The sequence below is a fragment of the Rattus norvegicus genome, chromosome 2 (genome assembly GCF_021556685.1).
Source record: "Rattus norvegicus strain SHRSP/BbbUtx chromosome 2, alternate assembly SHRSP_T2T, whole genome shotgun sequence".
Lineage (NCBI taxonomy): Eukaryota > Metazoa > Chordata > Mammalia > Rodentia > Muridae > Rattus > Rattus norvegicus.
The window spans coordinates 95,461,034-95,473,276 of NC_141535.1; the positions used below are offsets into that span (position 1 = coordinate 95,461,034).

Consider the following 12,243-nt stretch of genomic DNA (forward strand, 5'->3'; position numbering starts at 1 on the left):
CTTTTGAAACACAAATTAAAGTTTATTTAAATTTTATTTTGATGTGTGTGCATGTACATGCATGCATGTGTGTGTATGGGTGTGGTCATTGCATGTGGAGGTCAGAGGTCATTAGCCAATGATGGCAATGTGTCAATGCCTGTCTTGTACTTTTTCTGAGACAGGATCTCGTTGTATCCTGGAGTACACATGCCAGTCTAGTTTGCCCGGGTATTTCAAAGAATTCTCCTGTCTCTGGCTCCCTTCTTGTCACAGGAATGTTGGGCAAGGGGCACACTACCAGCTTTCTCATGGGTCACTACATTTTCCTATCAAGAATTTTGGATGCTAGGCCATCTCAGCAGCCCTAAATTGAAGTTTGAAGTTTAAAGGTAACATTTTAAAGAGGGCAAATCACACTCATACACACATACACACACGTGGGGGGGAGGAAGAGGTCACAAAAGAGAGAGACATGGTTAGAAATTTCTATGTATCAATAGAACTGCTAATTGATCAAAGATATAGAAGAAATCAAAGTAAACAACTGCTTTTCATAGGATGCAATCTTCCAGCACTATGTAATACCCCATTCTTGTCTACAAAAATCATTATCTGTCACAAAAACCTTAATCACTTAGTATTTCCTGTGTGTGTGTGTGTGTTTGTGTGTTGTTGTTGTGTTGTTGTTGTTGTGTTGTTGTTGTTGTTGTTGTTGTTGTTGTTGTTGTTGTTGTTACTTTCATGGCAGTGAGGATGCCAGGTAACTGACACATATCATGGTGTAATGGTCATATCTAGGAACTCAGGGAGATACAGTATCCTTCAGGCTACTTTTTAATGTCATTATTGTAATAGATGTCATCATTCCACATCCTATATGAGTTAATAATTATCCCAAGAACCTAAAGCAATAACAAATACGCTGGGATAAACCTGATTTACTGGGAGGAGAAGAAAAACAAAGTAACCCTCTAATGTGACAATAAATTACTTAAATTTGGGAGTTTTCCATATCAGAAAATATTTAATTTTCTGCCAAATGTAAGAACTGACAATATTACCAGAAGCTTAGGTATTTAGTTGCCAGCCCACAGTTGGGATTGTAACATTCTGGGATATCGGCATAGCTTTACTAGGAGTTCTGATTCTCTATGATCAAAGCAAGTCAAGACTTGTTCACGTTGATGTCTCTATTTTCTCACAGGACATAACTGTATATAGTCTGACTCAGAAGGTAATCTTTTGACTACATAAAATTCTAGACAGACTGGAAGAGTTACTGCTGTCCAAGAGTGCAAAGTAACAACTGGTGTCTTCAAGTAATAATCAGATAACACAGAAGTAAGCTACCAAAAAATTTAGGCAAAATGTTTTCCATTTTCTTCAAAGTCTTTTCATGAAGACTTTGTTGTAGGAACAACGTCTCTGACTGGTCATCTAAAAAAGGCAGAGATTTAAAGCGCTGTCCCTTCCCAACTCTAGTATATATTTTAAAAGTCGTGACTGCCAGACATATATTCATCAGTGCACAAAAGAGTCAAGTAAAACAAACTTCCTATTCTACAGGGGTTTTCTCTCAAATGTAAAAGAACAGTCCTAGACCAAGCAAAGCTTAGTCCAGCAGCGTATAAGTGAGTGTGCAAGGAATAATTCAGAGTAAAAAAATATTGATACATAGCAGTTTCTGATTATCGAGAATTATAAAAAGGTGAGATTGAACTGAAAAGAATATAAGGGGAAAAAAGGCAGGTTGTTTTAGCTTCTTGGTTCCGTTCTTCCCACCACTTCAGAACTGAAGTTTGTCATTAAATCTGTAAATATGCTTAAATCCTTCTCAAAACTGGAAACTTCCATTGTACCTGATAGGCTCGTGAAACACGGCGCCGCTCCTGTCATCATTTGTCATCCTGAAAATTTAACCCAACTTTATACCCTCCACTTCCTGCCCCCACCGATATCTACACTAGTCGATCAGTATGGCTGTCCTCAGGACTAAGTCATCCAAGGAAGCATGTGCTTCAGTCATTTTCCTTTGCAGACTCTGTGGATTTTGAAAATACGGTTACTGACTATTTTAAATGTGTCCTCCTATCTTCCTGGGGTGCTGGCTTTCCTACTTAGCTGTCACTACATTGGCTTTATTGGGGGCACATGTTTGGCTTCCCTGTCTAGTCTGTAAAGCTTGTGTCTCAAGGTGTCTCTCTCCACATGCATTACCCCTTCACTCTTTTAGCATTTAAGCCTCATTATTTTCCATAACTTCATTACTTTCCACGGCTCTAACCATCCATGCTACGTTACATTTATATCTCAACAGCAGAGTTGCCAATCTCTAATGTATTCTCAGAAAAAAAACATTCCTTTCTGAGTCACATAGTGGCTCAAAGCAGACAGTAGCAGCCTGCCCTGGGCTTCATTCCATGGCACTACATAATCTTATTGTTGAACGTCCACATGTCTCCCACAAATATAAATAGCTTCGTGAAACCTTTTTACAGGGGTTTATAAAACATGGTTCTCAGCTTCCTTTGTGTTATTAGCAAAACCTGACAAAACTGGCTGAACATCACTTACACACGACATGAAGAACAAACATGTACTGGTTATGGCAAAAGGATCAATGCCATTTACACACAGTGCCATAGTCAACGTATGGTTTATTCAGAAATGCAACAGGAAAACAGCACATAAATAAATGTTTGATTGCCAATTAGTAATGGTCAAAATTAATTCTGTGCAAGTACTTGAAACTTATAACTGATTTAGAATTATAAGCTGGGAAATTATTTTCTTACTGGAACTGTGAATTGATCTTGGATACCCATAGTGAAATGGGCTTATTATACTCCCCTTACTCTCTGGTTAAAATCGTGCCTCAGTCTTTCCTTCTCAACATACTGAATTTTTAAATGACACACCCATTTCTCTGTCAATATTAAGTCACTTTGAAAGCATGACTTGCCATCCATAGTGAGCATGCACAGTCAATCCAGCAACTGAACTTGTGAAACTCAGGGCAAAGTGAAGAGTCACTTTGTCCAAACATAATTTAAAATGTTCCTGGTCATAAAAGCAGATCAAGAATGGATCTCTCAAAACATAGGACCAAGACATCTATGCACCTTACATATCTGTAGTATGTGTGAGTGTGTGTGTAAGAATATTTCCTACCTTGATATTTTTGTCTAGAAAAATAAATCATAGGAACCTCAGAAAATATCCATGGTCGCAGCACAATAGAATTTAGATCTCAGAGTGCATGGACAGTTAAACAGACCAACAGACAAATAACCATCATACTTATTCAGATAAAATGAATATAATTAGTCAAAAAGTAAATTTTCCTCATGGATGTTGGCATGTGGGTAGTAGTCAAGAGACTTTAATAGGGAGGACCAGTTCAAAGCAGGCCTGGGTAACAGAGAGATATTAGTAAAGTGTGAAAATTTAAAAAGACATTGCTTATCATTGATAATTTTCTGTCTTAAGTCACCATCCTATAATGTACTTCAGTGTTTCCTATTACACAGTGTTAATCGTTTTTGTAATTGTCTTATTTCTTCATTCTTTTCCCCCTTCCTCCTCTTCTCTATCATCCCCTACCCCTCATCTCCATCCTTCTCTTCCTCCCCTCGCTGCATTCCCACCCACTACTACTACTACTGCTACTACTACTACTACTGCTGCTACTACTACTACTACTACTGCTGCTACTACTCCACCACCACAACTACCTCTGTCTTCTTTGATGTGATCCTGGAGACAGAGATGGGGTTCATGCAAATTAAGCAAGCTCCCACCCTTTAACTATACCCCCAGTCCACTTTTACTTTGTCATTTTTAAAGACAGGGTCTTCTCACTCATTCAACAAAGCAGGAATTGAACTTTTAATTCTCCTGCCTCTGATTAAGTAGCTAGGGTTACAGGTCTCCACCATCAGGCCTGGAATATTACTTGATTTATTTAATTATCAACATTCCAAAAATTCATAAAACATTCATCCTTGTCAAACTGTATATTCAGTTTCTGTTTAAAAAGCAACAGCTGATTTAAGGTGCGGTATTGATTTTTTTTCAAAACGATACTAATTTTCTTAGACTTCTCTCATAATACTATGTAATTCAAAGGTGTCCATTTTCACCTAACTTTTTAAATTCCAAATGCTTTCTAAATATTCTTTTCAGAAGACATTCTTAACACTTAAGGATAGAGTCTTGGGGAAAAAAAAGTTACTTCTTCTTTCCTGGAACTTTAGATACTTTCCCTCATTTTGCTCAAATTTTGCCTATGCACAAGCTTTGTTCTGTCTGCCTTACTGGTGATTGTGCCCGGAAGGAAGACAGATTTCCCCTTTTGCACTCTGTTGATGGATGCTTTTGACTCCGCTCTGAAGAGTCTAGCAACAGATGGGAAAAAAACAGAGAGTGTGAACAATTGTAGCCCTACCTGTACCCCATGGCCAGGGAGTTTAATACAGCTACTGCAACCCTAGGCACGTTTATAGAATTCATCTTTAACAGTCCCTGCAGTCTCATCTCTGTCTACCTCTTATCTCCACATCGGAATTTCAATGACATTTTTGGAAGTGTGTGCCTTTCCCCCTGAGGCTCAGTTTCCTGACTTCATTTTCCAGCTCTTCCCTGTTTTCTTTCTCATTCCTCTATTTCCCTCCTTTTGTGAACATTCTTCCATGTTCCATCCTTGAAGCCCTGTCTTACCAAAGTAGCTCTCTTCCATCCTGTCATACTGAGATGTTGGAGTCTAATCTCATTCTAGATAGCCCTTCTCTGTGCAGGGGAGCTGTCTTCAGAACGCACAGCGGGGAAAGGCCAGTAGCTGCAGGGAGGATGACAAGTACCTTCAAATCTTCTGATGCTTTGAGAAGGAGGAAAGGTTGTTGTTAGCAAGAGAGACAACACAGAGGTCTTAAACAGCCCTGCCATCACCGGATAGGGTTTATTTTGGAAGTGCACTGAAACGACAGGTTTATACATTGGATGTGGAAAGGCAGAGTCCCAGCAGCAGAGGCCACAGGCCAGTGTCCAGTAGGAACTCCTACCCTGTACCCTTTAAAGCACAGACAGATCCTGTCTCGCTCCTTTCTCACTGTTAGCACCACGACAGAATCTGAAGTTCATGTCCTGATGTCAGTACAGGAACCACAAACTCCAGACACCTTTCTGAGGTTCCCCAGAGGGTTAAGGGCATACCCACAACCTCAGGTCATTTCCCTAGTCTACTGCTATACTCTATTATTCACAGGGTTCTCTTACACACAGGATTCCAAGCAGTCTTTGAAGCCAGACTGCAGGCGGTTTTTATCCAAGTTCAGCCATGTGAACTTAGCTCTGTTACTTAAGGAAGCCTCTGTTCCCATGCATCTTTCAACTGTAGATAAGAAAACCGTATGCCTCACAGAAAACTCCAGATGCCAAAATACTTGTAAATTCCTGACCAACAGTACTGGCATAGAAATGCTAGATAAATGGGAGCTGTGATCCTGATCTAGGATCGCTCTTCTTACTGGTTTGCACTACCCACCTTCACCTAGGCAGGGTTTCTCCTGATCATGAAAAACAACTCTTATCAGGAAGCACCTCGGTAAGTCAGGTCTATTACAAAAACAAAACAAAACAAAACAAAACAAAAAACTTCAATGAAACAATCACGATGGATAGTTTATTAGTCATGTCAGGAGATACCTGTTTTGAGTTAATTACGATGCAGAACTTCTATGCCACCCCTCTCCCCAAGTAATGCTTGCTTTCCTGAAGCTACAGCTTACACACTAGACTGCGTGGGTTCACAAGAATTATTTGTTCTTAAAGTCTCACCTGAGCAGGTGTGCTGCACAGGAGACGGGGAAGGAAAGAAACTAGTTAGAAGCTTAGAGGGGCAGAGGGCGTGACCCTCTTAATCATCCTTCACTTCCTTTTTTTTAAAAGATGACTTGGCAAAGTCAGCCAGATCGGGCGGCAGAAGCAGTGACGCCTTCTCAGTGGAACTGACTTGCAATAGCGAGCTTTCTCTGCTGCCCATTTGTGGCTTCTGTGGACATATTAGTAACCGGTGGTTTTAGCTCCCAGTCTCCCAGAGTTGCCAAAGCTGTTAGAAGTCATTTGGAAATGCCTATTAGCCGAATCTTTCTGATCCAGAACGCCAGCTGACTGCAGCAACCACTGATCCTGGTCCAGGTGCATGGGGAAGACGCTAAGGGTATAAACCCAAGCACTGAACCTGAAGACCCAGCGCAAAGTAGAAACTGAAAGTACCCTGCTTACTCTGCCGGCAGATCCTACGGAAGTTATGGCAAAGTCAGAGCGCCTGGGTGGCCAATGATGCGTGCAGCCCCTCCTGGGATGGATGGACCAGGCGCCGCGTGGGTAAGAGGAGTCAGCTGCCTGGACTGCCCTGCCCAGCACCAGCTTGCGGCTACTCGGAGGATGACCAGGGTCCTGGGCGTGATTATGGGTGGCGAGAGCCGGCTCCTGCTGCAGTCCCAGTCATCATGACTACACCCATCTCCCACAGACCATGTTCCATGGTAAGCGCTGCTCTCTGGTGCGCACAAGTAGGTGCGCCTAGCGCGCCGGGGACTCTGGGACACTTCAGAACCTGCCACCCGCCCCCGCGCCTCCGCACGTCCGGGAATAGCCCGGCCTTGCACTTTGGACCGGCTGAGAGCACGGCCTCTCCCATGGTCAGCCACTACCCGCGCTGAGCTCGGTGGCCCAGAGCCATTGGCACCTGGGCGTACAACCCTGGGCGGGCAGGGAGGAGCAGTTCCCGAGCCGGTTTTTAGATTCCCCAGACCCAGAGATTCAAAGCCTGAGCCCGGGACGCGGTGGCCCCCTGCAGCTAAGACTCAGTAGCCAGTAGCTATCAGCCACACACTGTCCCTAGCCAGTACCTCTTCAAAGCAGCCCTTCCCTGTTTCCTGGCTGTGCAAAGTTACTCACAGGCTGCCTGGCTTCAGGGAGTCGCTGGGCTCTCGCAGCTCAGAACTTCATAGAGAATGAAAGAATCGCTCCTGGGATGTGCTTTTAAACCCTAAAGGACAGATCATTGGAAAACCCCTCTTCTTCCCTCAGTAAGTCTGGGAGTTTCCGACCCAGGCTGTAAGTCGCCTTCTTTGCTGGGAACCCAAGTACTGGGGCTGAGATTGCAAAAGGTCAGAATTTTTTTCCCTTCTATATATTTGTTACATAAGGAAGGCAGAGCTACAAGTACCCATGAGTACAAATTCTTAACCCCCACTGAGCAAACCTAATAAGCTTGCATCAGTTTGAAGTAAATAAGGACTTAAAATGGACCAGAACAGAATTGACAGGGGCTGAAATCCACTTGTAGCTAGAACTAATATAATGCTCACGAATGCTATAAGAGAGGAGGAGAGAACAGAGTGGAGTGTGTGAGAGAGGACCTACCCAAGGAAATGCAGATATTTTAAATACTTCCTCAAGCAAGAGAAACTGTGAGGGTGCAGGAGGAGCAGGGAGCTTCTCTAAGGCCCTTTCCTTTTGCAGCTCCATGGTATTGGTCTCCTGTCCACTGTTTTAGGTCCAATTACTTTCTCACTCTTAGGTACTCGCGAGAATCCAAAACCTACCAAAGAGGGAGTACTTGTCAGAAACCAAATAAAAGGTGTGGAGACCTGAGAGACTGCCCCCCAAAAATGACGGAAGGCGTTTGCCAGGGTGCCCCTCCAGGAGTTTACTGTACAATCAGAAACACTGTATCCCTGTTTCCTTTGCAATAGCTGGGTTCTGAAATTCCTTCCTTTTGCTTCAACCCTAACTTTAATCCTTGGATTACCTACAATCTGAAGAGTTAAACAAGACAAAAGAAAGCAAAGGTGTCATTTAAACAAAGAGGCTTTTCCCACTGAGAGACAGCCATACCAGTCAGACCTCATACATATACGAAAATATTAAACTCTTGAGAGTTAAAGTGAGTGGCCTTTTTTTTCTTTCATTTTCTGTCCAAAATCCACTAGAGGCATTAAACTCCATCAAGGCTGTGCGCTGTATTCTTCTTTAGTTTCCACCTTGTTATGTTGGAGTGAGCGTCAAGTAAACAAGGATTCACTCTCTGATCCTCAGTTGTGCTGCCTCGTTTAAGAATTAATATACGTTGTATTTGTATACTAATAAAGAAAAATAATGAGTAATATACAGTCTTGAGAATACAGAGGAAGACTGAAGATCTGTAAAGGAGAATTAGAATTTCACCTCAGTGTGTCCACTTCTTGAAGAAAATTAGAAAGTTCTTTCATAAAACCAATCTCACAGCCCAGGGGTATGAAGTGCTGTTATCTTGACTCTTAACAGATAACTTTATAATATATTGAAATATTTACTCTTTCCCTTGAAAGAGGAGCATATGCTACAGTTTCAGAGCCTGGCCAGGAAGCACCTTGGTGAAGTTCGTGCAGAAAACAATGAATTTTTTGTACTTCCTCTCACTATCTGTGCATGCAGTTCTGTTGTAGGAAGTGTAATTCAGTAGCTAACAGCTGATTCCCTAGACACCTCAACCAGAGCTTCAGATGTGACTCCTGCCTTCCCTAGAAACACTGTTTTGGATAATTGTTCTTTGGGCTCCAGAGTTTCTACTATAAACTGTGAGTGACCTGCGTATGCATCATGAAGTGGCCATAGAATTGAATAATCAGTTGAAATAGACTTAGGAAAGGTCACTGAAGGAAGACTTCTTAAAGAAGATGAGGAAAGTCCCCAAGGCCTCAACCCTAGACAAAGGATTACAGGCAACTAAGAAATGCTGAGGGTGAGAGAGATTGCCATTCCCAGAGAGGAGCACAGAGATGGTTTATCCAAATAGTTGGCCTGAAAACATATATACAAGTAAGATCATACTGACTGAGCAAACTGTATTTATATACTTAGGAAGATAGATAGATAGATAGATAGATAGATAGATAGATAGATAGATAGATAGATAGATAGATAGATAGAATCTCAAAAATTAAAAGAAACTGATAAATGACTGGATATGATGAACTGGGGGAGACAATTTTATTATGTCCACTTTGACCTCATAACTTAAGCAGTTGAAGATTGAACTGTATTATTTGGCTTACATTAAAAACCAACAAGAATTTTTAGACAGCTATCATTCTGGTTTAACCAAATTCCCCACTGAAAACAAATTCTCCAGTTTCAAACCCTTTGAGAGACTTAAAGACAGTACTACAAGCCAACACTTGTCTTGTAATGCTTCTGCAGTTTGTCTTATCTGTGACCTAATGAAAAGTTCAGGGTAGCCTGAAGAGTGTACTATAAAACAAAAGTAGCAAAACATGCTAAATGCTGAATTCTGATGCCACTGGAACAACAATGTTAAGTAAACCTTCAAACCAGAAGAATCTTAGTCTGCTACTGTGCTTGTATGTGAAAGAAATAACTGTAATCACGGAACAAAATACACACTACTGATGGTAGATCCAGGAACCCATGAGATAGGATTTATACATTAAGAGATCCTTGAAGGTTTTCACTTTAGAGATCAGGTACAGGAAGCTGAAATGAAACACAGCTGTTTAGTCAGTCACATAAAATCCTCAATTCTCTATACTGTAAACTCTCCTTGTTTAATATATATGTAAATATTAAAATATGTGTTCTACTGCTCTGGTCTGTTAGCAGCTACCTTACTTAATTAAAATAGTCTACAGATGAAGGGTTATATTGTAAGAATAGTTTACAGTTGAAAATGTCACATAGCACACGCATGCAAAGACTATCCCATCAATGCAACTGTCTGAAGCACTAAAAAAATGCTGCCCAGTGAGTTGTAAGTTCACATGAATCTGAAAACTAGCAAGAAGAAGACAACTGGCACTCTTAGAAAGTAAAACAGATGGACTCATTAAAACATAGAAAGTGGGCCTTTGAAATGATTTTTAGATACAGATGTAAATTAATCTCTTCACTAATGACACATCACTTTCTTCTTTGACTTGAAGTCACACCCACTATCTCTTTTGTTTGTCTGGTTCCCCCAAACCATAACTTTGAGAGACCCATAAGGCAACAGATGAAATAAAAAGTGTGTCGCTATAGAAATTTAGATGGCTATGGTACAACTGAAACTGTGTATCCCAGGTGAAAGACAGTATTAGGGTAGTACTAGATGAGTGGTGTTCTGAAAAAGTGCCTTTCAAAAAGAATAGCAGCAGGCAAGATGTTATCAACTGATTACGGGTATTTAAAAGTGATTGGCATTTTCTCCCCCTCCTGAAGCAGATATAGGCCAGATCAGACCAGATTAAAAGTAGATGAAGGCAGGTTTCTTAGGAGTCAGCTGACTGGTGGGTTCACCATATCTCACAGGTGGAGGCCAGTAAAGTCGCACATCCAGGTAAAGCAAGTGGGTTTTGTAGAGCTTAGGCGGGGAATGACGATGTGCCAGCAAGGAGTTGGGACTGTGTGCACACATGGTCAAAAAACGAGCTCCTGGGTAGGCATTCTTGGGTGTGTTGCAGGAAACTCAGGGATGAGGAGTGATGATGTGTTAGCCTAGAGTTTTTTCCCAAAGGGTACGGGGGGCGGGGGGTGTCCATGTGTAGGCAGGGTTGGAAAAAGGAGAGCAGCTTCCAAGCAGGTTTCCTACTTGTGCAGGAGATGAGTAGGGGTTCCAGCCTAACACCCAACCTCTTTGGGTATAGGGGCTCTGATTCAGATCCCGCTACTTTCTCCCTAGAGGGTTGGACCGTATCGGGTGACAGAGTTGGGAGCAGGTGGGAGACAAGGTTTGGGAGCATTGGTTGATTGTTACTCAGAAAATGTTATGAATCCATTCCTGGGTGAAGAGGAGGTGGCAAGATGCTAGGAAGAATGAGGCTAGCCATGTGAAGAGTAAGATCCCAAAGAAGAGACTGGAGATGTGTCCTGGTTGTATTGGGGTAGTTTTTTGGCAGTTTGTGGAGTGACTTGGTCCAGGTCTCCAGCAGACCGTACTCATTGATGTAATAGTAACAGGAACATGCAGATGTCACCCTTATCAGGACAGTTTTTAGGGCCACTGAAGCCTGTAGAATAAGTTTACGAGGGGGGGTGTTCAGATACGCTAGGTAGTAGACATACGTTTTTGTCATAGTAGAAGCTTGGGAAACAATTAAAATTTGATTACTATTAAGCCTTTGAACTTTGAAGTCAATACAATAGTAACATAGAAAGGGGAAGCCCTTTTGTCTTTTAACCTTTATAACTTGCATTTATTAACCTTAAAACATCTTTTAGACTGTAAAACAACTTTTTTAGATCCTTAGAATTTAAACTTTTCTTTCCTCAGATCCCCTCTGAATTTTGTATCTTTTTATCCAGCTATTTGCCATGAATCTTAGGTGTCTGGTCATTGAGAGCAGTCATTGCAAAGTGAGTTCCTTTAGATAAAGGAATGTTGAAATTTTATATCAAATATTTGAGATAAATTGTGTCAAGACATAGTAGTGGCAGCTCTCGGAGAGTGAGGCCAAGGCCTGATTGTCATACATGAAGAGAATTGAGAAGACAGCTGAAGCCTTGGTTTCTGCCATTAAAGTGGTCCTCAAACCCATCAGAATCCCAAAAAGGATCAATTTTATCTGAGTAAGGTGGAATTGTAAGAGCAAGCAGGTTCTGACTCTATTAAAAAATGACACCGACTTACTGGGCTATGTGGACAGTCAGTCATCCAAGGTTTCCCTGTGGATTTTGCATCCATTTTGGTCCTCTGGCCCAGAATATTTGACAGATTTTTATTTTGTGAAGCAGGACTATGAGAAAAAGACTGTCTTACCTTGTCTAGGCAAATGAGTCAGTCAACTTCCCAGTGTGCTACCTGTCCACATTTGGAAAATGTGTTGTCAATAGTCGACATATAGGACACTTTATAGCCTACTATCTATGTCACATTTAAAGCAAGCTTGAGGGAGAGGTTCTTCTGTAGCCCTGTTCTTTGGAAGAGATCATAGGTGCTGTCAAGAGCCAGTGTCTCTCTATTATGAAAAGTCTTTTTATTAAACATTTTAAATGTCATATTCTATAGCTCTCTGAAGTGTCTGAGGAGCATTTGTGTATTTAAAGGATATTTAAATAGACAAACATTTGGGTTTTTTGACTATTTAGTTTTTGTTTAACTTTGAAAATATATAGGAGGTTAAATAAAGCTTATTTTGGTAGTTAATAATGATTATATGTATAGTTATGAATATATTAAAGAATATGATTATGAGGTAACTGATAATTTGTATGTCTTAA

The 12,243-nt window shown here is 41.2% G+C and overlaps 1 protein-coding gene and 1 long non-coding RNA gene across 18 annotated transcripts in view; one reads left to right on the forward strand and one right to left on the reverse strand.

Annotated features, from left to right (window-relative positions):
- Positions 1–12,243, reverse strand: part of LOC120100774 (uncharacterized) — a 65,033-nt gene that overhangs the window by 17,497 nt on the left and 35,293 nt on the right. The window contains exons 1-3 of one of the 13 annotated variants that reach the window (XR_015671311.1): positions 6,943–7,486; positions 5,525–5,595; positions 4,702–4,858 (exon numbers count right to left, since the gene is read on the reverse strand). The exons of 4 other annotated variants lie outside the window; for them this stretch is intronic. This is a non-coding gene — a long non-coding RNA (uncharacterized LOC120100774). Of the gene's footprint in view, positions 1–3,153; positions 3,232–4,701; positions 4,859–5,524; positions 5,596–6,893; positions 7,496–12,243 lie in introns of those variants that run through there. 8 more of the 13 variants (XR_015671324.1, XR_015671310.1, XR_015671318.1 and 5 more) reach the window with 8 other exon arrangements.
- Positions 1,140–12,243, forward strand: part of Il7 (interleukin 7) — a 50,279-nt gene continuing 39,175 nt past the window's right edge. The window contains exons 1-2 of one of the 5 annotated variants that reach the window (XM_087616519.1): positions 1,140–1,216; positions 6,276–6,527. In XM_087616519.1, coding sequence (XP_087472645.1) covers positions 6,518–6,527 — 10 coding nt within the window. In that variant the 5' untranslated portion in view covers positions 1,140–1,216; positions 6,276–6,517. 5 annotated transcript variants of the gene reach the window in all.